This window comes from Python bivittatus, unplaced genomic scaffold, assembly GCF_059951505.1.
Source record: "Python bivittatus isolate LINGU-HERP-01145 unplaced genomic scaffold, Pbiv_v1 ctg000520_np1212, whole genome shotgun sequence".
Lineage (NCBI taxonomy): Eukaryota > Metazoa > Chordata > Lepidosauria > Squamata > Pythonidae > Python > Python bivittatus.
The window spans coordinates 2258014-2285302 of NW_028277080.1; the positions used below are offsets into that span (position 1 = coordinate 2258014).

The 27289-nt window shown below is 40.7% G+C and overlaps 1 protein-coding gene across 2 annotated transcripts; it reads left to right on the top strand.

Moving 5' to 3' along the window:
• The first annotated feature begins 1953 nt into the window (after positions 1-1953).
• On the top strand, positions 1954-16502 carry MIX23 (mitochondrial matrix import factor 23). 2 transcript variants are annotated; one of them, XM_007438705.3, is made up of 5 exons: positions 1954-2107; positions 7173-7298; positions 12131-12277; positions 15474-15533; positions 16241-16502. In XM_007438705.3, the coding sequence occupies exons 1-5, from the start codon at positions 2057-2059 to the stop codon at positions 16289-16291; spliced, it is 435 nt and encodes a 144-aa protein (XP_007438767.1). In that variant the 5' UTR covers positions 1954-2056; the 3' UTR covers positions 16292-16502. The 2 variants fall into 2 exon arrangements, with proteins under 2 accessions (XP_007438767.1, XP_007438768.1); XM_007438706.3 differs by having other exon boundaries at positions 12212-12277.
• Positions 16503-27289: the final 10787 nt, after the last annotated feature.

Here is a 27289-nt window from a genome sequence, read left to right on the forward strand (position 1 = left end):
GGACATACTTATCCTGCTTGGGAACAACTTGGCATATATTAAACAGCATGTAAAAGCTTAAAGTGGTGTTAGAAAGAAAGGTATGAAGATTGAAGCAGCAAGTAGCAACACTTCAGCATATAAGACAAATCAAAGATTTATTTGGCCAAACAAAAGAGATAGGAGCAGACAGAGGAAGCAATTTTCCAGAGGGAAGAGAATCAAGTAAAGAAGCAAGCTCATTATTTGAGGATAGAGACAACCAGAAACAAACGTTCCTGAGACTACATATGTTCAATGAGATTTGATTTCTTCTCTGCATGACGGACTGCTGGCACAAGATGAGTGACACCTCACAAAGTCCAGGAAAAATGGTCAATGTGTGATAAACTTGATCACAAGGGCTTTAAACTATGGGTGAGACACTGAAGTCTGAAATAAAAACTTAAGAACACTTGAGTGTTGTAGAAGAAAGTGACTACCAGGAGGCAAGCACCTGACTGGTTTCATCCTGTTTGGGACTCATCAGATATAGGTACAGACAATTCTTGTTATTCACGAATTCCATATCTGCAAATTCACTTACCTGCTAAAATGTATTTGTAATCGCGAAATCAATACTTGCAGTGCTTTCGCAGTTAATCATGGACACACAGAGCAGCAAAATATTTGCGTCACCAGGCACGCACATTCCCGAGATTTCAGCATTCGCTAATTCAGTATTTCCAGCAACTTTATAGAACAAAACTACCACAAATAATGAGAATTACCTGTAATCAGATATTATGGGAACTGAACTAATGAACCTTTGCACTTCAGATGACTATATACAATGCAGTAGCTTTAGGAGCTATCCATGTCCTGGACTCAGCAGTTGATGGAAGGAATACAGGTAGTCCTCAGTTAACAGCAGCAGTTGGGATTTCTGTTGCTAAGTGACATGGTCAAGTGCAATGTCACATGACTATGTCACTTAGCAGTGGCAGTTCCAGCACTTCACAGTTGCTGTTGTTAAGTGAGGATGTCATGTAGTTGCTGTTTGCAACCTCCTGCCAGCTTCCCATTGATTTCACTTGTAGGAAGCCAGCAAAGAAGGTCATAAATGGTGATCACATGACCCTGCGACATCATAATTGCAAGCTGGGTGCCAAACACTCAGATCTCAATTACATGACCACGGGGATGCTGCAATGGCCAGAATTTTGGGGACTGCTTGTCACAAGTTCAAACAGTTGCTGAACAAGTGGTTGTTAAGTGAGAACCACCTGTATATAGAAGCTATCAGAAGCTACAGTTCACTTTTCCTTAAAGTCTCAGAGAGAGATACAGATATAACATGTAAAAAAATTATGCCATGTAAAAAAGAAGTAGGAGTGTTGTGGTAACAGGGCCTGTTAAACCACTTAATAACAACTCATAAAGTTTATGGCCTTCATTAGTTTATACACTAATGCTAATGGCAAATAAACAAGATGAAGTTGAACTCCTAAAAGAGTGATTGAGATGCTCTCTGAAACCTAGGGTACAATAATCTTTGGAGCTGCACCCAGTACACCAATGTGTGCACAACAAATTCCATTTCACAATAGCTTTTAAGAACAAGTTTAACTTCTGACAAGTTTTATTTTAAATAGAAACGATCCCTAAAATCCATTTCCTGTAGCCATTTGGAATGGTGAATTTCAACATCCCTTCAAGTCTCCTTCGTGGCATGCCCTAGTTCAGACGTGGCTTCCAGATCAGCTATATTTGCCCCCCTAATGCAATATTCTTCCTAACCGGCTTGCCTACAAAAGGCCCCTGACAACTTTGTGTCCGTTCAGCTGCCCCAGGAAAGGGATCGGCTGCAGGGGTCGGCCGCTGTTGGTGTTGAAATCAGCCTCATCAACTGCGCGACGACGCCAAGACCGCGGCACCGGGAGCGGCCCCAGCGCCGCGGCCACCCCCGCAGATCCGCGGGCGCTTCCGGCCCGGCCGGGACTCCGCGGAAGCGCGCCCTCGGCGCGGCGCAGGAGCAGGAGGGGGCGGGCCTGCCTCCGTCACGCCTTCTAATTGGCTGCCGTTGAGGTCTTCCAATATGGCAGCGCCCGGCTCTGCTCTGAATTGCGAGGACTTCGCGGAGTTTCAGGTACGGAGGCGCGAGCGAGGCTGGCGGCGCCCGGAGGGCAGGCGCCCGGGATGTTGTCTTGCCCGCGGTCGACGGGGACGCGCTGATCCTCCCCGCGATCGGGAGCTGCTGCGCTCCTCGCAGTCGGGGACCTGGCGGGTACCTGTGCTCGCGCCGTTGGGGGGGAGCGGGACGGGCGGGAGCAGCAACGTGGAGCAGCCGGCGAGCGGTTCTCCACCGCGAAGGGGAGGGCAGGAGGCTCCGTGTGGGGCTGGATCTGGACCGCCTGAAGGAGAGCAAGCACGGACTCCTGGAAGCCGTATCGACGGCAGAAGGTTTCCTTTGCCCGGCACCCCCGAGAGCCGTGCACGTGTGTGGAGGGATGTGTGCCTGAGTGTACTTTATTCAGGGTTTAGAAACGCTTTCTTGTACAGTAGTTTCCTCGGAAGTCGATCGGCATTACTAGCTTGCGCTGCAGGGGGGAGGAGATGAGAGGGTGAATGGCTCGCCTCCCTGGGCGACCTTGGGGATCAGTATTAGAAAGGTGAATGTCAGCCAGTCTTCCTTTGTCCCGCAAGAAGGAAAGGAGCAAATGGCAGAGAATGGGAGCCATCTGAGGGAGGTAGGAGCTGAGAGACCTGACCGAGCAAGGTACAGTGAGCGACAAAATAAAGCGTAGAAAACTTCTGAATCGAAATAGAATAGACCAAAGGGGGAAAAGGAGTTCATATGCACATTCCTTTTTCTGCTTTATTCATTTCTGTGATCATTCTTTTACTTGCTTCGATATGGTTGTAAAATAGTGCAAAGGCATAGAAAATGTAATCTTGCTCTTTTCATTCTATTATTTTAACCATGTTGAAAGGGAGAAAAAATGAAAAATATTTACAAAAGAAACACAACGGCTGGGCTTCCATGGTTGGAGCTGCAGCTTGTTGATATAGGCATGGAATATTGGAGGACCTGCCCAGGGGAGGCAGAACTCAGACTGTAACTCTTGAACACAGGTTAGGGTTAGGGTTAGAACAGCTGTCCCAGAATGAAAAGTTTGGGCTGCAGCTGGAATGGTGGCTTCTTGAGGTAGAATAACTGCATGGGGAGTGCAACCTATCCTGGGAGCAGACATCCCTTTCCTTAGTACAAAGGCGTCTCCACAGCTGTCCCACACTGCTTCAGCACAGAGCAACATCATCATCATTGGGGATGGACATGTCATTGCTGGTGTGCCGTTGCCTCCACTCCACTTTGCTGGTAACTGCAGTTGCCTTGGAGTAGCAGAATAGGCCAGGAATGTTAGGACAAGACCTGGAATGTTGGTCCCTTTAGATGAAAGGACTATGGAATGACTGCCCTTAGAACTAAATACAGGTAGTCCTCATTTAGCTACCACAATTGGGTTCACCAACTCAATTGTTAAGGGAAGTGGTCGCTAAGTGAAACCACAACTGTGCTTTTGATCTTACTTCAGCTTTCCTTTGCTTTACAGACCTGCAAAGGTCATAAATGTGAGGATTGGTCGCAAAGTTACTTTTTCATCAACATCGTAACTGCAAATGATTGCTAAAGCAGGATTACCTGTAGAGTATAATGGGATGAAAGTGCTAGTCAGGGCAAAGATGGGAATTATGGCTCTTGAAACCAGAATGACTGGGTTGTATTACTTTGTTATTTTGTGGTCTAAAAGTTAATTACATTGAGCATAACAGAACAATAACAGTTAAGCCAAGATGGGTTCACAGTTAATGGCAAAATATTGCATTAGTTACAAATACAAAATTGCTCCCAGAACCAGTTGTGAGTTGTTCGAGGCCATCTAGCCTTTGATCGTTTCCATAAGCAGAGCAAGGGACAGCCCAACATGGGTGATAGCACCTTAGTGGCAGTGGCGGCAGCAACAAAGAAATATGTCCCTTCAAGGGTACTAATATTTGTGTAGGTGTGTGGTGGTTATTATTGTTTTTCCTTGTTCCATCTTTTCCTGATTTGCATTACCAAAATTGGCTGAATGAGGTGTTATCGCCCTTTTGGAGAAATTCCCTTCTAGATTTTTACTTATTTATTTCTTGAATTTCCGAATCCAAAAAGAGTGATCAGCTTACAATTTTTAAAAGAGTACATAATTTTTTTAAAAAGGAACATAATCACATGGACAAAGCCACATAAATAACATCCAGAAAAAAGCAACATCCTTGAACCCAAGAGGGGTAGCACTGAATTTGTGTAACACCTTATTTGTAACCAGAGACCCTGCTCCTGTGGTAATGGGGTGTTGATGTCTACATGTTACACTGTGTTATAAAGACAAGCTGTGTGTCCTCCTGGTGTTCCTGCTGTCTAGTTGGATCCCTCTCCAGGCTCCTTGACCTTGTATCTTGGCTTGAGTTGGAGTTCTGTCACTTTAGGGGGTTGGGCAATTTACATCTACATGCCCTGGCAGCAGGCTGGGAACAACCATGAAGTTCATAACCTCCACAGCAACCATGGACTTGTCTCAAGTAATATTTGATCTAACACATGGAGGTGGACACACTCTGACCCATATCTTTGTTTCAGGGGTCTGATACGGATATGGAAGATATTACATCTAGCCTCTTGCCATAGTCAGATCACTTGTAGTGATCTTTGAGCCCACACTATGGTGATAAGAGAGGCAAAGCAGGATTACTTCTCCCTTATTTCATCAGCAGGCTATCAGCCAGTGATCGTTAGGGTGGCAAACTCCCTTCTAGAGAGGCAAGAATGAGTAAATGCCTTCCTGGCCACTGTGTAACACTTTGCTGAAAAAGTTGTTCAGAATACATAAATAAATAAATTTGCTGGTGTCTTCATGCCATATGAGCAGAGACCATGGTAATGACCAAGGCAGTTATCTAGGACTCCTTTGGCCAATGGACTCCAAGGAAGTGAATGGGTTCATGTTTTCTAGCATGGCCCCTGTCACTTTTGGGCTTCACCCATTGCCTCTTCTAGCTTCTTTGGGGGGCAGGTGGGGACATGACAAGCAGATCAGGAGGTTGTCAGTGCCTCACTTTGAGAGGGAGCTATGTCTGCAGTCTTGAAAGAGGCTGTAATGTGCCCTTCCTTAAGAGACCATCCCTGGATTCAACTGTGTTTGATAACTATCACCCATTCTCCAACCTTCCCTTTTTAGGGAAGGCTGTCAAATAGGTGGTGCTGATTCATTCTCAAAGTACCCTGGAGAAAGCAGATTATCTAGACTCACTTCAACCAGATTCATCCTGCCTGTTTCCCCTGGGAGAAACTGCTGCTAGGGAGGAAGGCCAAGTCTTGAAGAAATCATTTCTCTGGGATAGTCCTGATGTTCCTGAACAGCATCTCCCAGAAGTGAAATTGATAATAGATTTCCAAAAGCTAGTTAAACCAAGTTATTTCAGAGGGCTTTGAAGTGAATTGTGACACTGTCAGGGTAGTGTTCCATGAGGGTGGGGAATTCAGTCCTGCTTTGGTGAAAGCTGAGTTAGGAAGATAGTAGCTGACATTGAATTTCTGCCTCATATGTTTGGTTGGATTGGCAACATAAGTGGTTGTTCATGGATTTTAACTTATTTCCCTCCCTTTTTACTGGTGTCAGTATTAAAGCACATATGGAGAATGAGATGTCCCTGAAATGGAGAGGTAGGGCAAGGAGGCATCTAAATGAAAAAAGAAGACCATCAGGGTAAGGTAGTAGTAGAAGAGATCAACAAGCAAGAGGACATAGATGGCTGCAGACTGGGTGTCATGAGTATGCTGATGACATTCACCTCGGTTTCTCCATAGTATGTCCATGTTCAATGAGATTCACTTGTGATAAAGTATGTCCACACAACATCTTGAACCACAAGTTAGCCAATAAATTTAGTCTAATGTGTTAGGTGAATAGCCAATGTGATTACTTCATGGTTCAGTGCATTATACAAACTTATAAAACTGGATGAGTAAACCATGGTTAGCTTAACCCTGAGAAATGTGCTTTGTGAATACAGTAACAGAATCATAGGGTTGGAAGGGACCTTGGAGGTCTTCTAGTCCAATCCCCTGCCCAGGGCAAGAATCCTCAGACCCTCCCAGCCAAATGCCTGTCCAACCTTTGCTTGAACACCTCTGGTGATGGACTCCTGTGACTCTAGGAGGCAGCCCCTCAGTTGGAAGACTGCTATTGTGTCTCCTCTAAGCTAAATGTCTTCTCCTTTAAGCTAAATATACTCAGTTCCTTTAACCATTCTTCATAGAATTTAGCCCTAAGCCCCTCCCCAACTTTGTCACTTTTCGATAGACTTTTTCGAATTCCTCAGCTTCGTTCTTGGATTGTGGTGCCCCAGGGTGGAACAAGAACCAACTGGGTAGAAGCTTTACATTTAAAGTTTACAGATTTTAAAATGTCATGGAGGTTATAGTTTTCCAGAATATCATTCATTAGTTATAAGTAGCTGAATATATTATATTGCTTTAAAAGACTAAAAATCACTATTAAGCTTTAAGCTAAGAATGAATATCAAAAGCCATGGTCAACAGAGTATAAATCACCAAGTAGAATTATAGGCTATAATAAATTTAATCCATGCTACTGAGAATCTGTTCTGATTTAGGTATCCTATAAAATTGAAATATAAACTCTATGTATACAGAAACCAAATTTTGGATATGGTACAAATCCATGAATTAACTTGTAGTCTAGAAATGCATTCCAGTTTGTTGAATTCCAGGTCAAATATACTTTTAAGATACAAAGTTATTCTATGCATCAAGGCATACTCCCACAACTTGATTTGCTATTCTTTCATAGAAGAGGTCCACGGATCTTTCCAATAAAAAGCATCACTGGAGATTTTCAGGCAAAAGTTGGACAGTCATTTGACTGAGATGATCTGGGGATTCCTGTCCTGGGCAAGGGGTTGGTTGGTAGAACTCTATTATACTAGTCTGGCACAACCAACATGTAAAGACCTCTGCAAGTCTGCAGTAATTTTAAATACATGGTTCAAAAATATATTACTTGACCTGGTTGCTAACATACTGTTTATTTCCTTTAATTCAAATTTTGCAAGATTAAGTCTAAGTTTTTCCTCCCCTGCCCCCCCCTCAGGAATTGCTCAGGGTGATGAGAACAATTGATGACAGAATAGTCCATGAATTAAATACTACAGTTCCAACAGCTTCTTTCGCAGGAAAAGTTGATGCTAGGCAAACTTGTGAAGAACTTCATCATTCGGTAAATATATTTGTTCTTCCTCTTCATTTAGCTTTTCTCTTTCAAACCTGATTTTGTTTTGGCCAGGTGTTGGTAATTAGTGGCATATAACAGTGCTACTAGATCTGGGAATGCCAACATCTAGATGGCCACAAAGACTGAGAGCTTTCTAGAGTTCTTTGCGGCCATCTAGCGGCTTCTTGCAGCTCACAGCTGCTGGCCCTTCTAACCATAAGCATATCATATTCCTTCATTGTTCTCGCCACCAATTTTGCTGCTTGTGTCATGCAATAAGAGGTACTTAACTCAAAAGGGAGGCAGAAATAATTGTACTTCTTTCTCCTCACAGTATCATGAATTTGTGTGAATGCGGCTCCTTCCAAACTCTCCCTCCTGCTTGTGTGTGTCTTTTTCAACTCTTCTGATTTAAATAGTATCCTGCTTTTAATTATTTAAGTATACTTATATCCAAAAAAAAAGGGGGGGGGATAATGTACTTCACTTCTTTTTTTTTCTTTTCTTTTCTTTTCTGTCTTATCAGAAAACAGATCTTATAAATGCACTCTTGTGTTATACAGTTGATTTACTAATGTTAAGTTTATTTAACAATAAGAAAATAGAGAATTAAATATATACATTATTATTATTACTGTCATTATCAGCCCAAATCAGTCCATTGCAGGCTGGAGGCCCCTTCATTGTAGGTTGTGGACTGTAATCTACCACATTGGTCCAGTGTGGTTTGATAGATCAATATTTTTTGACTTCCCAACCTAGGGCCGAGAGAGGAGGACTGGCCCAAAGTCACCCAGATGGCTCCCATCCCTAAGGCAGAACTAGAACCTGGGCTGCCCAAACCTAGTTCTGCACTTTAACCACTACGCCACACTGGTTTTCATATAAATTGGCATATGCGCTCCAAATAGCAAATAGAACTATGTCTATTTATATTTATTTATTCTTACCCCCAAATAGGTTATTACGTTTGTACACTATGGAACCTGTCCGTACAAAACTGGGTTTGACAGTTTTGTAGCTCCCATAGGCCTCAACTCAGATTTAGATCGATCAATATTAGAGAAAGGGCTTTAAAACCACCAATTCATTGTATTAATTTTGGTGCATAAGCCTCAGGTTTATCAGTACATGCAGTGGATTTAGTCTATACTGGCTAGTTTTCCTTACTGCACGTGCTACAGGGTTTCAGGCCCATATCAGGCAATAAAGCAGAGGGAGCGCATCCCTGTCATATACTTCTCTGCAACAGAACAGGCTTAACCAAAATCCCATTAGTCCTCATATGTCTACTTGGAAAGCAGTAAAGACTTGTGATTCATTTTAAAAATTCCTGAAGAAAATTATTTCATTGTAAGAATACACAAAGCAAACTTACTTACTTACTTACTTACTTACTTTATTTATTTATTTATTGTGGGCTCCCCACCAGGGAATGGTCCAACCACAATAAAAATTAACAAGTAAAAATCAACAACAGTGCTACGTATGCCACTTTGAGCTCTTGGGTAAAAGCCAAGGTTTAACCCTAATAATAAATAAAATATTTGTGACATTAAAAATGTCTGCAAAATAGTCATTGTGAGTAGGTTTTATCCACAACCTGCTCTTATTTGTTCATGTCCTGCCTTCAGGAACCTAAGGAGATAAATAAGTCACTTTTCCCCACAACAACAATCCTATTGCGGTAGATTGGGCTGAGAGATTGCCGGCCCCTTATCTGTGACAAACAAGCCTGGATATATCAAGCTTCCTAAAACGTTCTGGAGTCAGTCAGCAACAACCTGAGATAACTGGGGTAACACCAATCTGCTGTTCTTACATAACTTTACATCTCTACCCTGGGTCAGGCCTGAGGAAATATTCATCTGGTATCTCGCAGCTGTTAGGGTTTGGATGGGACAAAATGGACTGAAGCTGAACCCAAACAAGATGGAGTTGATGTTTGTTTGGAAGATTCTCTGCCAGCTCCAGTTATGGCTCTGGATGGGGTGCTCCACTTCCTTGAAGGAGCAGATTTGTGACTGGGGTTTCTCCCGGATGCCTGGCTAGAGCTAGATAGGCAGGTGGAGGCTGTGACCAGAGAGGCCTGACAACAGCGATTCAGGCACATATCACTCCACAATGTGATATAAAGGGCTGCTTTGAAGGCTACCTGGAAGCTGCAGTTGGTGCAAAATGTAGCAGCTCGCAGTCATCACAACCATATAACACCTGTGCTGTGGGCCCTGCATTAGTTGCCCATCCGGTTCTGTCAGCCTTCTCAGGTAGACCAGACAGGAATCCCGACCAGATGAGCTATTTCTACTTTATTGTAAGGCTACGTTAACAGAATCTTGCAAGTCTGAAAATACAAATCTCCTGCTGTCTCCTTTATAGCCTGAGAAGTTAGGGAGGGTCCCTTCTGAGCCTCTTTCTCCCTCCTTTATGCAGCTGTGGGCTACACCCCCTCTTACCTGATTGTTTCTTAGGCAGCACCTCTTCCCCTCATCTCCCAAGGTCATTCCCACACCATTACAGGTTCTGAGTACAATTCAAAGTGCTGGTTAAAGCCCTAGATGGCTTGGCTCCTAAGTATCTTTAGGACCACCCCCTCCAAGGGGAATCAGCATCCTTGTTGTATTATGGGGCATGCTCCCCAGCAAAATCTGTTAATGGTTCCCCATTACTAAAACATCAAAGGGACACAGACTCACAAACAGTGTTTTTCTGTTGCAGACCCAATGTTATAGAATAGCTCCTAAGGTTAAATCAGTGCTTATCCTAATGGCCTTCTGGAAGCTAGTAAAAGTAGCTTTTCCAGAGAGCATTTGAGGGAATGAGGAGGTTACTGTATTGTATTATTATTGTTTTGTTTTATTGTTGTAGACCAGGAGCCCATGCAGATTACAGCTGTATATGAATTACAGAAATAATATATTGTATTTTAACACCTGCATTTACTAATAAATAGACCTACAATCAGTAGATTCTGATTTAGTCCCAAAAAGGTGCTTTGCAGTGTCTGGGGGTGCAGACCTCGCACCTTTCTGCAACCCTTTAAAGCTGCCCCTCTTTTCCCTGGATTGGGCAGCAACTAAGAGGGCCGCACCCATCCTTCTAATCAGGAGAGCGGGTATTGTGTTTGCTTTCTTTAAGAAGTACTGTATACTAAGACAAGCCTCATTAAGAGAAGCTGTCACAGTACAAGAATCAATTACATTCTACTAAAAAATTAAAATTGTAAGAATCAAAATATCCATATTTCCCTTATATCCTTCTCTTTATATTATCTGGTCTTGACATTTCTCCATATATGATCAATTATATGCTTACTTTTTTCTGCCTGATTTTATTTTGTTAAGACTGAGCTGAAATTTTTAATTTTTTACATTTATATCTTCAGGCACTTTATATGCATTATTGTAATCCAACCATGTTGCTGTTTTAATCAGTAGCCAACATTCTACCAGCTGATTCTCCAGATTACCAAAGCTTTGCCATAAACATGCTGATGCAAGCTTACTTTAGTAGAATGCAATATAAGCTGTTTATACTTACCACTTCGCAGTTCCTGGTTCTGGAAAAGGATCCATAGCAAATTGGGACGATGGAAACGCCATCTTGTTTGTTTGCTTTCCTCATAATGCCCTTTCATTTTCAAATCCGCATCACAGGAAATGAATTAATCTTCACATATATGGTTTGCACATATCCCATTCAATAATGTAACGGCGCTAAACTTCTGTTCATCTCAAAATATTTTTGAAGCAAAATCGCTACTTCCTTTTCGAAATTACTGTGATTTAGCCAGAAAAATGCCAGTATTTTTACTCACAGACGAATTCTCCAGTTGCAAAGAAAGCCCTGCTGGGACATACTCAAGATACTGTAATTGCATGTCAGTCTGTTCTATTCTGAAGCAAATGCAAAGAAAGGCACAAGCAATTTTGATGCATTCAGAAAAGGAATGCTAAAGCAGTAAAGGCTTTCTGTACCTTTTTCATAACTTAAGTAATGGCAAACATTTTTCTTTTGTCCTGAATAATTGTGCTTTCAAGTATATAAGTTGGTTTGTAAGATTTGATAAGCTTGCTATAAAGTTCTTATAGCAGTTTTCAGAAGCTGTTTGCCTGGAATCTCATTGGAAGATATTCCTTTCTATTTTATCAATTTGGTTGTGATTCTACCAACAGATGCTTGGAATATTAACCATCAAATCTTCAATTCCTTTAAATTCGTGCGTTGTATTTTATTCAGTTGTATAGGATAAGCTGTGACAGTTTCATCATCTCCATTGGTAGATAAAAGAAGGAAAAATGATATATTCATCACTGTTGTCCGAAAGAATGGAGGTTTCCTCTTCATTTCAGAAGGCCTGCCTTTTTAAGGCAGCTAAACACTGCATTAGTTGAGAAATAAGTAGACCTACACAAATAAAAACACTCATCTATTCCCTATAATGAAGGGATTTTGCAGCTCTCTCAATAGGAACCAAGAGCATCACCTTTTGAGTGCAGACAACCCAAGGACAACTCAACAGAGCCCCATTAGGAGTCTGCCGCATCCCTTTTTTTAAAGAAAGTGACCGTAAATGGTTACTTTCTATCAATTACTGTATCTTTAAATAATTAGGATTTTTCTGCTGCCAACTTAGTTGATAGCTACAGTATCTGGGTGAGCTATGAACAAAAGGTGCGATATAAGAAGCTCTTCTGCTATGTCCATTACTTGTGCATGGAAAGTTATAATGTTATTAAAACTTCATCAATTTATGCTTTTATTTTAATTAACATTTAACTCATTTTTGGACTGCTTGCTCATCTGCTTTTGTTTGTTTGTATTCACTGTTTATTTAGTTGACAGAGGCTCATGAAAGTAGGGAGAGAATAATCAAAAGCTGTATTGCCCAAACTTCTAATGTAGTAAAACTTCTGCAGGAAGAGAGGAAGAAATCTCTGGATGACATAACATTACTAAAACAACTCAGGAAAGAGCAGACAAAGGTGAGTGGCAGAATTTGGTTACCTTAATTTCTGTTATATAAAACATGATTTAAAACTTGACTGTTCCAGTGGTGCAGGAGAGAAGAACATTTAAAATGACAAAAATTGTGCCTTTGGCTTGACATTATAATCATTCTAATGCTGGAAAAGGACCAGTTCTCTCTAATAAGGTATCTGTCGCTTAATATCCTTCTATGGCCATGCTTCACTGGGGAAAACAAAAAGAGAAGTGGAAATCATGCATTGGCAAACTGGCTACTGCAGATCACGTTATTAGATAAGGCAAAATCTCCTTCAGGTTGTGATTGATTCCTGGTGCCTTCATGGACAGATCTGTGCAGGTTTCTCAGCCTCAGTACGGGCATGCCTTTGCCATGTTCCAGGATGTTAGTTCAACTTCCCAGCCTCCCCTTGAGCCCTGGGAGCCACGTGCTACGTAAGCCTGATCCTGCTCAGCCAAGATCAGCTTCATAATACAACAGTCTTACTCAGAAAAAAATTGGCCCTGAGTTCTAGTGCCGCCTTAGGCACAGAGCCAGCTGGGTGACTTGGGCCAGTCACCCTCTCACAGCCCTAGGAAAGAGGCAATGGCAAGCCACTTTCAAAAATGTTGCCAAGAAAACCGCAGGGACTGGTCCAGGTAGTTACAGGAGTGAAGACTGACTTGAAGGCATACACACAGAAATGGACAAAAGAAGCTACCATGGTTGTTCCCAGTAACTCTTTTGTTTAGGGGCAAAACTGTTACAGCTGAATGAAATTAACTTCATTTGATCTTAACTCTGATAAGTTGTGTTTCTGATTATATATTTATTTCACCTTACATGACATTAGATGACATTGAAATAATCCTTTTTTTTTATAACCGGTAACAATTTAGAGGCCAAGTGCAGTTTTCTGAGATACTGCATAAGCAAGCTTTATGCAGGACCTCAGTAACCAGGTAATTTTCCAATTAACTCTCATTGATACCATGTCTTAATCTGGCCATATTTTAATCTAGTCAAAATATGAAAAAATGGCAATATTATAATAATAAGATCTGACAATATAACAAATCAGTTGCCAGTTTATAATCTGATAAATTTCCAGGGAATCAGTCGGCAACAATCTCAGATAATACTAACATTACTTTTTCATCTATAAACATTTTTATCACATTAAACAATAAATAGTTTTTCATATTATAATTAAAGTACCATTCAGCTAAGTTTAAGAAGAGAAGTAGCAAAATCAGAAATATCACAATAAAATGGTTTAGTATGTTACCGCTAAAGTCAAAACCAAATAGAAGAAAGGATATATTGAACATATATTCTGGGACAAAAAGGTCATAGAATCTTGGAACTAGAAGGAATTTTAGAGATTGTCCAGTTCCTACTGAATGCATGATCAAACTACAGGCCATGTCTGTTTATGTCTGCAATCAATCTCCAGGGCCAGACCACTACATACAATGGTGATATTTTCTTGTTCTACATCAGAGCCACTATTCTATATTTCTATTCCCCTACACAGCATCCTCCAGAATTTGGGTCTACATCTCTTAGAGTTACCAGCCAGTATTGCTATTGTGTTATATGTATACAGTATGTATATGATATAAAATAATAGTGCTAGCAATTCTGGAAGGCAATAAGATGGGGAAGGCTCTTCTGTATTTTAATTTTATGTACAGAAAGGGGGAAGCAAAAATACAATTTTCTCATATACTAAACAAAATTAGTAATATATATATACATAATTTTGTGTTGTATTACATATATAAATATTTATGTCTTGTTAAACACTTATATAATTAACTCTCGTTTATCAAAACTTGTACAAACACACGTTATGTTAATATTAATTGATAATTAAATTATTAATATTTGCCAGCTGAAGTCAAACACAACTTGAAAGAAAAGTTGTCTTTCTTTAACAATTGGAAGCAAATATGAAATTTAACATATAAACCACTTTACACAATCTCAATTTCTAAGGAGTCTTTCAGTTGAGATGCTTGTTTAGATACAGAAAGACAGGTGAAAGGTTCAGACTCTTCTATAACTGCTAGAGACCGGGAGTCCCTCCAGTCTTTGCTGTCAACTTTTTTATGATATTAAAATGCTCTCTGGTTGGTTCCCAAACTTTTGGCATATTATTGTAAAGAATCTGAGTATCTACAAAAGGAAAAAGGTCTCTTGAAACAGAACAAATTGTGAAATCATTTTTGTCCAGAAGGGAGCAGTATAAGGCAAGGCCACTGACCTACCTTGAGCACCGCAACTCCAACCATTAGCTGGAGACTTCATTTTCTTTCTAAAGAGTTGCAAAGGGTCCAGTGCATAGAAAAGAAGGCTGCGCTGTCTAAATACTTGCCGTATGAATGTAATTTCAGACATCAGAATTGGCAAATTCTTTACAAAGCAAATGTGAAATGATAGTATTTAACATACATTTGTATATTTCAGTTCCATATTCTGTCCATATAATCAGACTCACATTGTTACCAAGATCATATTCAAATTACTATGATACAGTAAAGCTTTATTTTTTTAACAGACTGATTGTGGGGAGGGGGTTCATTATTCAGAGACGTAGGTTGAATCAAAGAATATGGCATCATGGGGATTTACATCATCTATGTGATAACATCATCATCCAGGTGATCAAATTATTTTATTAGTGTCATTACAACTGAAAAAATTGATTTAAATGATGTAATTTGCATCATTTGCTTGATGACATCATTATGCAAATATTGCAAATCACAGCAGAAATTTGGTTTGCTAGGCACAAAATCTGTTGCATCAAAGTTTGGTAAATCAAGATTTCACTGCATTACAATAACCCATTCAAAAGTATATTCTCTGCTTTTGCAATTTTTCAGCTGGAATGAAAAGAAAGAAGGGATTTTCTAATTCCTTACCAATATGAATTTTAGCTTTAGGCTTGTTCTCTTTTAAATCTCTAGTAAATGCTCATCACTTCTAATGTTTAATTCCCCCCAATACCTGCAGTGAAATTCCAGTTTTTCATAGGAAGATTTATTTACTGAATGGTGGGGAAACTTGATTAAATATTTTATTTTAATTTGGGTTTTTTTAAAAAAGCATCCATATATTGTTATATGAAAGATATGATCTCTGTCTGCTCATTGTCAAGCCCAACTAACTATCATGCTAAAACCTTTCTTCTTTTCTCTCTATCCTAGTTGAAATTAATGCAGTCAGAGTTAAATGTTGAAGAAGTGGTAAATGACAGAAGCTGGAAGGTAAGGAAGAGTCCCAATTTATAAATGTTTGTTGCCCCATATTAAGGCCGTGACTGACAGGGGGAAGCAGGCAGGGAAGAGAACTGTAGTTCAAGTTGAATCCAAATAGGAAGATCCAGTGGAAATATCTTACATAAATGCATGCTCTCTTAAGTGTGATTATCCAAGATAATGCTTAATGGACTACAATAATAAAAATTATCATATGTAATATTAATTAGAGGAGAACTTATATGGATGTCAGCTACTCAGTTATACATTTTTATGTGTTTATATGTTCAGACTTTTAGCAGTTGCATATAAAATAATATGAATTATTCTTAGTATTCTGGTTGAGCTGGCTTTGATGTTTGAATGCAAAATATAGTTGCAGCCATGGAGCATGAACTCAAGATGATTCACTTTTAAGCAATAGTCTACATTTCAATCTATGTGCTCATAAAAAGCTTCCTTAGCTATATCACTTCAGGCTGGGGATAGGAATCTCCCTGATGACAAAAACTTATCATTTCTGGCAGAAAGCTAGTAGATTGAGAACAGTTATTCTGAAAGCTACAAACCTGGACAACTAGGTATCACTTGTTTTGTTTTTCTAAGCATATACATTTGGCTCTAATTAATGTTTTGCAGCATGATAGCTGATTAAGTTTTTAGATGGTGGATCCACTCGCACTTGTATCAATCAACTTTCTGTTTTGCCATTTTAGATATTTAATGAACGCTGCAGAACTCACTATAAGCCCCCAAAGACACAATAATGCAAATGAGGGGGAAGATTCCCCCAAAAGTGGTCTTCAATCATGCAGATAAACTGGAAAAGAAACATGGAATAAAGTGCATGGGACCTCTTGAAAAACGATACCCACAGGATCTAGTACAATGAATGATTTTGCTGATAAAGATAAACCAACAGTTAATTTGTACAAGACATATGAGAAGGAAAAAAAAATTAAAAATATTCAGATGGTGTCACACGCTTGGCCTCTTTTGATACAGTAGCAGATAAACATACTTTACTTTTATCCACTCTCATATGGCTGGAGATTACATATACAAAGCAAGGCTGTACTCTGCTAACTGTCTAGGACCTTCTTTTCAGATTCTGAGAAATACTGAGGGTAAACAAAACTTTATCGTAATTACCAACATTGTATAATCATAGTGTAATCCCATCACATGATGGTGCTGTTTCAGGAATGTGAAAGTCTTGTACTGGCCTCAACACATTTTTTCCTTTTTGGTGCTCTTTACATCTTACCAGTGATGAGATGTTAGGGTTGAATTATAATTATTTTTTGTAAAACCGTTAGTTTTAGAAAATGAAATTTTTCTTCAAACATAAAGCTGAAGTTGCAGTTCTTGAGTTGTTATGCCTCTCCTTTCAGACGTTACAAGGTGACATTAAGGTGAATCCTAATTCAAAGGATTTCTAACGAACAATTGCTTTTTTCTCCCCGAGGCTTTCTTAGAAATAAAAAGAAAAGGAAAAAAGGGGAAAAAAGGAAAAAAAAGTGAAAAAAAAGTGAAAAAATTCAGCATCTTACTTTTTTTTGTATTTTTTGTTGATTTAGGTAAAGCATGTGCGTATAGGCTTGAGTTATAGAAGGTTTTGTGTGAATATGGACTTGAAGTTTGATTTCTGAATGTGATAATAGCAGTGTATGATAGAAGTAAAGTATTGTAAACTATTGTGAGAATAAATACAATACTTAGCAGAGGGTTCCACATTGAGCAAGGATATATGATTTCCCCTTGGTTGTTTAATGTATTTATGCATAAATGCATGAAGACTGCTTGTAGAGACATTAGATGCTACCTGGTATGGTTTTGATTGATTGATTATCTGCTGCCAAGTTGATGTCGACTCTTAGCGACTACATAGATAGACTCTCTCCATGACTATCTGTCCCTAGCCTGGTCTTTCAGGTCTTCCAGGGGTGCACCCATCACCGCTGTAACTGAGTCCATCCACCTTGCTGCTGGTCAGCCTCTTCAGTTCTAAGGATGGTTGTTTTACCTGTTGTCATTAGTTTGGTCTTTTTCATATTTAAGTTCATCTGGTGATGTCCATGTATAGAAGCATCATTTTGGTTGTTTGAAGGCAATGTTAGCTATGAAGAAATCATTGGAGTGGCAGAAATTGATAAGTTGGTCTCCTGCTTCATTTCAGTATCCTTAAGCCATACAGTCCGACTACATTTTCCTCATTCATGTTTCCAGCTTTGGTGTTCCAGTCACCAATCACAAGCAGCACATTGTGCTTGCATGTTCTGTCAATTTTGAATTGAACGTGATCATAAAATTCAGCAACTTCCTCTTGTAGATCAGTGATTGAAGCATAAACTTGAGTGATCATCATATTCAAAGGTTGTCCACAAAGTCTAATTGATATTATTCAGTCATTGACTGTATTGTAGCCAAGTACTGATCTTGCTATACCCTTCCTAACTACAAAAGCAAGAAACAGTGGGATCTTCTGACTGAACGCGTCCAGTCCCAGTTCATCTCAATTCACTAATGCTTAAGATGTCAATTTGTAGTTGTTTCATTTCATCTTTCACTGTGTTGAGCTTTCCCATGTTGTTGAGCTTATTCCCCATTTTCCTTGTGCTGAGCTTATATTCCACATTCCTGCTGTAATTCTGTCTTTGCAGCTTCAGATTTTCTTTCCCGCGTGGCAACATCAACAATTAGGCATCCCAAGGCTTTAATCTAGCCACGTCATAAACACCATTAGTACTCCAAAAGATCCTCAGCAATTCCTCAGTAGCATGTTGAGTGCCATCTGACCTGAAGGGCCCATCATCCACCATATATAATTTTATATTTTCTATCCATGTGGTTTTCTTGGTAAAAATATAGGAGTGGTTTAGCATTGCCTTCTCCCATGCAGTATGAATTGGTGCCTTTGCCACTGTCACTAAAGTGGTCTTCTACCTCCAGTATCTGCCTATGTCACTGCTGCTCAATATAGGTGCCTGCTTGCTGTAGCTGGGCAGTTGGGATGACCTTCACACCTCAGTTGACCCTGCTGGGAATATATACTCTTGGCATACACTCCCATTGTTGTTCACTCATCCTTTCCAGGAACACACACACACACCCCACTACAATGAGGCAGCACAGCAGGACTTGGGGGGGACATCAATATCTATGTAGTTGGTATATAGAGTACACCATGTTGTTGGCTGAGAACTTGAATGAAGTGCAGCAAACGTTAGATTGTACAATTCAGTGATGAGTATGGTTTTGAATATTAATTTATTAAAGAACAGAGAAATTGTGTTTGATGGGGAGAATGGAGTAAATTATTATAAGTTATACATAAATGGCAAAAAACTAAGGCATTTGTGTACTTTAGTAGAATATTTTCTACATATGGGAAAATGGACAGAGAAAAGATGCAAATGCTAGAAGGCTAGTGGATACTATTTGGTTTGTAGTGAAGAGTACATATTTGTCAAAAGAAACAGAAGTGATATATAAATGCATGATCCTGCTCATTTTGTTACATGGGAGTAAGAGTTGTATATGTCTGAAGAAACTTAAAAATAAGTTGAAGGCAGCCGGAATGGATTACTTAAATGTGTGTGGTAAAACAAAAAGGGAAAGGGTCAAGAATGAATGGGGATTGAATAAAAAATGATTGGCCAATACAAGAGAAGTATATTGTGGGGGATTGATGGTATATAGGAGAGGAAGATTGAAAAAGTCACAGCTGAAAGAGTTGATGAGATTGAAAGAGTTGATGAAGAGCTGCAAGAGAGGGATGAGAAGTTTCAAGAAAGAAAGTGTATGAAATAATGAATGGATGTGGTGGAAGCCAGGATGATTTACAAGGATCAAAAGGCATGGAGATATAATGAATAGTGTTGGTAGATGCTAGTTTTAGCTGTGTTTTCTTCTCTATTTCATATATCATGCATTTAGTTTCTATTCCTCTTTTCTGTGTCCTATGTAACATTTATCCTGAAAAGAAATAAGAGGTATATGTAGAGCAACAATGAAAACTCCACATAAAAATAAGAATTGCTTCTAGCGTGCTTGCATTGAAACACTTGTTTAGATAGGCATATTTAGGGTTTCAGCATTGAGTGTGTTTAGTAACACAGACGTCTTGATGGAGCTCTTTCTATAATATTAAGTTACCAAACATGTACAATACTTATCGCACCTCAGCTGGTGACAACATGTGGTTGCCCTTGCCTGAGCTTACAAGTTAAGTGGTGGGGCCTGGCTAGTACGTAGATGGGAGACTACCAGGGCTATGGGCCAAATTGGGAAGTCAAAGACCTCCTGGGCGAAGACAGTGGCAAACTACCTCCAGGCTATTACCGCATGGTTGTGTCAGTGATGTCACCAGTTGAGCTTAGCTCTAAAGAGACTTTGACTGGAATGTTGCAATATGTGAACATCCAAAGATCACAAGACAGGAATGAAGAAAATTACTTTATTGTTAAAGGAAGCCCAGATTGCCTTGACTCCCTGTCTATTTAGTGTGGATACTTTTTAAACAAAGCCAGCTCTAAGAGTTGAAAAGAATTATCAGGACTGAATACCTCCATGGATAGGTGCCTGCATACCTCCATTGATTGTTTTTGTAGGAAATTCCTCAGATACTGAGTTAGGATTATCTGATTTAAAAGCCACAGTCCATCCCTTTTAAAATGCTGTTTTAGATAAAGGAAGGAAATCAAGCTTTCTTGAAATGTCTTTCATCCATGTCATGAGTGATTAGCTATTAAGTTTAATAAATACATTAAGAAAAATACAAAGAAGGTTTCTTGGTAGCACACTGTCTTGAGTTACTTTTTAACATAATTTTTTACAACTTCAGTTAGCTCTCTCTCATTTTTCTTTACTGTTGTTCCACTACACTGTACCCATACTTCAACTTCAATTCATTCCAGCAGGATCCTGGAAAATATATTTATAACCATATCCTATCTTCCTAGAGGTCCTCTCCATACAAATCACAGATTTCACCTCATTCATTTACATGCATGGTGGGTCTCAACCTAATATTCAACCAGTTTTTGCATGGAATTCAATCAACTCTTTTCAAGGCCCAGTACAGCTTCAAGTTTAATTTTTTAAAAATGTATATAGAATCTTGATTAAAGAAAGTTTATTAAGACTTGGAAGAACTCAGGATCTCTACATGTGCTGCAGGTATGGTACCCAAGCCTGGAGCATGTCTTTGCAAAGGCCCTTCTCTTTTCATTCCTCCCATTTTAAACCTTCCTTTTCCTGCCCGTTCCCAAGATCTTTAATATCCCAAGTGATCTAGCTGCAATTATTTAGCCTAACTTCATTTGGTCTGCTAATTGCAATCAGGTTTGCAGAATTACAGCCTATTTTTTTTTCAGCTTCAGCTTAATTTATGGGCTCACAAATCCATTTACTGGATGCGAACTATATCACTGACACAATATTGTACTTGGCCTGCATTGTATGACTGATTTATAAGCCAGTTGATTCTCCTCAAAAATTTCTATCTCCTTTCCTTCAAAAGCACTCTGAAAACTCCTTTGATTTGTGTGTTGGGGGAGAGGAGGAAGGTCGTTAAGTGAACTAATTCCTGTTTTTTTTTAAGGAAAAAAGAAAAAGAAAAGACCTTGTGTTAGTCACTGGGTAAATTTGTCAAGACATGTTAATATCTGAGTTAAAAATCTCTTAAACATTTATCTAAAACATGAGATTACATTTCAGTACACATTTGGGGGACAGACAAGGTAATATCAGCTAAAGCAACTTTGCCTTTTAAAAACGTTGAATCCATGCAGTTTTCCTAATAAGTCTCCGACTTCTGTTTACCTCTAACAAAGTCTATCCTGCTAACAACTCGCTGATAGGAAATTTCTTCCAGCATTTAGTCAAAATATCCATCCCTCTCATTCCTAACATTTGTTTGCCCCTGGAGCAACAGAGCAAGTCTGTTGAATCTGCCAGACATTTAATCTGCTCTAAAATGAACATACTGACTTACCTCTTTCAATGTTTCCTTAAAGCAGTGTTTCTCGACCTTGGCAGTTTGCTGGCTGAGGAATTCTGGGAGGTGAAGTCCATGCACCTCCAGACTGCCAAGGTTGAGAAACACTGCCTTAAAGAATGTAGGGTTCAGCTCCTCTGGTCGTTCTCCAGCATCCTTACTAATTCTTTAATGAATTGATCTTCTTGCTGGTTACTGATCACTCCTTGCTTCTTTTTATCTGTGGACCTGCTAATCAATCCCTCACTTTCTTTTTCCAGGTTATTTTATAAATGTCCCCACCCATCCCTTTTTTTTTTTTTTTTAATAAAATCCAGTGAAAGTATTGCATGACGGAGTCAGTTACCATGTCTGGCTGTCTACGGGCTACAGGGAAACCCTAAAAGTCCTTGGAGTGTCTTACATTTTGAGAGCAGCATCAATACACAACTAAGCAAGTACTTTCAGTGATCAAAACTGCCAACTGCTGCTGTGGTCCTTGGCGTGTAAAAATTGCCCTCTGTTGCTTTCTACTGTGCTACATTCAAGCTGTTGTCTGTCACAATTGCAAATTGTCTCACAGATCATGAAGACACAGGGTTGGGCATCTATTACTCTATTCTCCTTTGAGGTAACTGCTCATCCAGATATTTTAGAGGTACTAAAATGTCAGCGTGTCTTGAGAATACCACCTGTAATTTATTTAAGACTGGAGCCTGCAAAATCCATTGTATGGCATTTAATTTTAGCTCTGTGAGATAATTAGAGGGTTGCAGTCTTTTCTTTCAACTGGATAGAAGGGGCTTTATGACATCATAGTTTCCAGCTGGAGGGTCCACATTCCTAGACAGAAGTTTAGGAAAAAGGTCCCGAGGCATTTTTATGTTCAAGACAGCTGATTTTGACCTCTGCTGGTGTCGGTGGCTACCTAGCATAACAGTAAAAAGACCAGTGTTGATTCTCAATGCCTCAATGATTAGGGGGGTGCTTCAGCTAAGCATTTTCATCTTCAGTTGCCCATAGCATTTTTGCCAGAGTGAAACATTATTTTAGCCTTTCTGCAACACATAACCATGGTTTGCTGAACAAACCACATTTGCCTGGGTTCATACAATATATTAAGCCATGCACCATGGTTTATAATTCCAGAGCTACATAGTTGTTATTAAGATTTATATTCTGCCTTTCCTTCAACTTACTTGGAATCTCCATTTTATCCTCACAACAACCCTGTGAGGTTGGCCCCAAATCACCCAGTGAGTTCCAAAGTTGAGGAGGGACTTGAACCTAGGTGTCCTTAGTCTCAGCTGCTGTAACACTCTGACTCATTCTCAACACGCTAAGCCAAAACCAAACTAACCAGATTTGGGCTTAATATGAAGTGTAAGTCTATCCTGAGTCTTGGATATGGTTACAAGAGGCTGGCCCTCTGCTAAAGAACTGAGAATCTCTTATGTTGCACCAGAGCAAAGTCAGTGAATGCTACCCAGCAATACCAGTAGATTTTAAAAGCTTCATTTTAGCACTATAAGCATCTCCCATTCACTCCCTGGATCACGTAGGCCATACATACCAAAAGAACCTGATTGACAGCCTTGGTCATGCAGTCCCGGTCTCCAGGGCAACTTATTATCCCCTCATTATCTGGCCAGTAACTCATTCCATAACAACACAAAATTAAATATTTCAAATCATACTCAGCCCTTAGGATCCTTTCAGGTGCTATGTGAGAAGACAGTCTCTGATCTGTATGCAATGCACTCCACTCTGTGGAGCCCAGCACTTACGGTAATAAATGCTTGTAACTATAGCTTAAAAAGCATGACTTCAATACTATAATTGGTGAGTTGCCATCAATTAGATAAAGTGGGTTGATGCATTAAAAGAGGCAGTGGCGCCGTGCTGCACACGCCATCTCTATTGTGTAGCTTGTTCTGCTCCCATGAGCCAGGCAGGAAAGCAGGTAAACTAGTTCCTGTAGTCACCTAAATACACAGATCCACACCTGTTAACCAGTTAGGTGGAAGACTGGACTCCTGGCAACTGTCTTCAATAAAAATTAATAGCTGTACCAAAGCTATTCCATTGATCCCCCCCTTTCCAGATAAAAATGTGCCTCTATTGTTACTAAGGTTGTTACTAAGACAGGTGATCTAAGCCAGTGTTTCTCAACCTTGGTGACTAAGATGTGCGGCTGGGGAATTCTGGAACTCCACCCATCTTGAAGTCAGCAAGGTTGAGAAACACCAATCTAAGCGACACAGCAGCTTTATTGCCCTATTACAAATAAACTTTAGACACCACTTGATCAGACATGTTAAAAAGCCTATTTGGAAAGCAAGTCTGGGAGCCCCTCCCAGACTTTCAACAGGTCAGTACTGCTTGATTTCTCCCCATCAGCTGGGTGAGACCATTCCAGGGGGGAAAAAGTCTAAGCAAGTATTCCAGCGATATACTCTGTGGGGTTCGATGCAATTGATTGTTCTTCTCTTCAGGCACACTACTTTTGCCAGTCTGTCCTTAAAACATTTAAATTACAATAAATAAAATATGGAACATTTCCAGAATATGCAACTTGTTCCTTTTTCAATACGAGACAATATGAATACTCTAATCCCTTTTTCCCAGGGACTCTCCCTGAGCAATTATCAGCCCAGGAATCAGGATGGGATTCACTGAAGCACTGTACTGCTAATCAGGTTCTAAGCTGTCCTTTACTTTGTCCCTGGACAGATCAGGTGCAAGTTACAAAGGTAGAACCAGCAAATTGCTATCAGTTTTGGAAAGAGGCATTGAGCTGGTTGTGTCTGGTTTTCTGAGCATGTGTTGGCTCAGCACGCCGTCTGAGCCCATGGCCCAAGGGGAGGGTCTTGCAGCTGCAGCTGACTCATGGATCAGATGATCAGCAGATGAGTGGAGATACACTCTTTCAGTAACCGCTCCCTCTTAGTCATATTTTTTTTAGAAAGAGGACAGGCATCTGGGAGCCTTTGAGGAAGTAATAATGGGAAAAATGGAGAAGTTGAAATTGCTTGCTTGCTTATTTGATTTATATAGCCGCTCATCTTATGCAGCATCACCTTGGGCAGCTCATAAACAACAGGGGAGACAATAGAAACAGTAAGAAAACATAAAAACCAACACTAAACTCCTGATGCCCCCAATCGCAACACATCCCAATGCACCCACAACAAACTCTACTTGGCTCCAGCCTCCCCCTACCCTAGCACTTGTGGGAAAAGCCAAGGCTTTTTGGAAGGCTGGGAGGGTTAGGGGCCTGCCAGATCTCAGTGCTCTAAAGGGCAGCGGCCGCTACGGAGAAGGCATGTTGCCTAGGTCCTAGTAGATGGCAACATTTAAGGGAGGGACTGGAGTCTGCCCACTCAGCAGACCTAGTGGAATGGGCAGATACCCTCAAGGAGATGCAGTCCTGCAAATAACCTGGCCCCGTGCCATTCAGGGCTTTAAAGGTGGTAGCCAGCACCTTGAATCGCATCCAGAAAGAAACTGAAAGCCAGTGCACCTCACATAGCAGCGGTGTAACATGGGTGAACCACAGAGTGCCCAAACTGCACCTGCCATCTCATTCTGGACCAGTTGTAATTTCCAGATGGTTTTCAAGGGCAGCCCCATATAGAGCACATTGCAGCAATCCAACTGAGTGTGAGTGACTGTGGGCAAGGCCTCCTGGTCCAGCAAGGGGTGCAATTGTTGCCCAAGATTAATCTGTGACATGGTTGCCATCTGCTCCTTCAGCAGGAGCCATAAGTCTAGGACGACTCCCAAATTGCACACCAGCTCTGTCCAGGGGTGCGATACCAGCAAGAGTCAAAGATGATAACTCACCAGAACCGGGGGGTTGAAAGACCCAAAGCCATTCTGTTTTGCTAGGGTTGAGTTGAAGCTGCTTCCTCCCCATCCAAACTCTTACAGCATCCAGGCATTGGGCCAGCATTGCCTGGTTGGCCAGGGGTAGAGATTTGTAGCTGGGTATCATCAACACACTGGTGATACTGCACTGTAATGGACAGAAGGAATAATCTTGAGGAACAGGAGGAAGAGCTGTAATCAAGGCAACATTCAGATAAAAGAAATCTGAGTCCAGGGCAGAAATATAATTTGAGAAACTGTCTCAGGCATGACCCTCCCTCGTTCTCATGAAGATAAAGGGAGGGAGGGGGAAACGCATTCAGACTTGCAAAATTCTATTACTATAACTTTATAATAAAAGTATTAATTTGCATGTCTTTGGTTTCCAAGTTTGGTCTACCTTGGAGGGCTGACACACACCATATGCCATCAGATGAGCTCTCCCAAGCTGTGTCAAGTAGATGTTGAAGAGGAGGAGTGAAAGACCCAAGGCCCGAGGCACCCCAAACTGAAGAGGCCTAGGTCTCAACCTCTCGCTCCCCACCAACACCAACTGGAACCTACCACAGAGGAAGGGGAGAAACACAGCAAAACAGTGCCCCCCATTCCCAACACCCAGAGTTATCAAGATCAATGGTACTGAACACCACTGAGAGATCCAGGGGGGTCAGGATATACCTCCCCATCCCAGGCCCTCTGCAGCTCATCCACAAGCATGACTAATGCTGTCTCAGCACTATAACCAGGCCTGAATCCTGACTGAAAAAGGTCTGGGTCAATGTTTCTCAACCTTAGCAACTCCAAGATGTGTGGACTTCAACTCCCAGAATTCACCAGCCAGCATGGGATTATCTAACAGATTATCTAAATCTGTTTCTTCCAAACCCATCTGAAACTGAGTGCCCACCACTCACTCAACAATCCTCCTATAAAGGGGAGGCTGGAGACCAGACAAATGTCTGGATGGCCTCTTAAGAAAGGGACATACCACCCCTCCCGCAATGAGGTAAGCAGCAATCCATACTGATCCAACCTCACAAAGAGAGTGTCACATCTGTGTCTGGGGTAGCTCCCCTAAAAGCTACCAAAGAATCCTGAATAACCACTGCCACTCCCCCACCCCAGAACTGTGCCTCGTGCCACACCTGAAACCCAGGAGGGCACATTTCAGAGATGGACACACACCCTCACACAAAGCAGGTTTCAGTGATGCAAGCCAGGGCATACCTCTCATCCACCATCAAGTTGTGGATGAGGGAGATTTTATTGCATGCCAATCTGGCATTAAGTCGCAACAGCCAGAGTCCAGAACTACCAGGGTTCCAGAAAACAGGTCTTGGGGCTAAGCACAGGGGGCCAAAATGTGGTATTCATCTTAAACTCTTCCACTATACCTCCTGATGCCCATTCCCCACCCCCAAAAATGCTATCTTCTCTCAGAAGTGGGAGCTCTTCCTAACTTGAAGGTGGAAAGGGATAGGGACTGCTAAAGATATAGTAAGTATCTTGAGCAAGTTCAAGTCCCCAGGGCTGGATAAATTATATCCCAGGATGTTGAAGAAGCTGGCAAAAGTGATTTGAGTTTGATCTCAGCAAAACACTTGATGGATAAGTATGGACTACAACACACGATACTGCAGTCTGGTGTATTTGCAGAGCTGAACAGGCTTTTCTTAAATAGACCTACTTTGTCTTGGAATTACAGAACAGGATGCCCAGGAGTCAGTCCTCAGCCTGATGTTATTCAACATCTTTTTAAATGATTTAGAAGATGGGAGGAAGGGAAGGCTTGTTCTGTTTGCAAATCATACTAAACTAGAGGCTTGGCCAGTACTATAGAGGTCAGATGGATGATGCTCAACAGTGACAAACTTAGTTCTGCATGTGGGTAGCAAAATCAGATGTACAGGTGCTG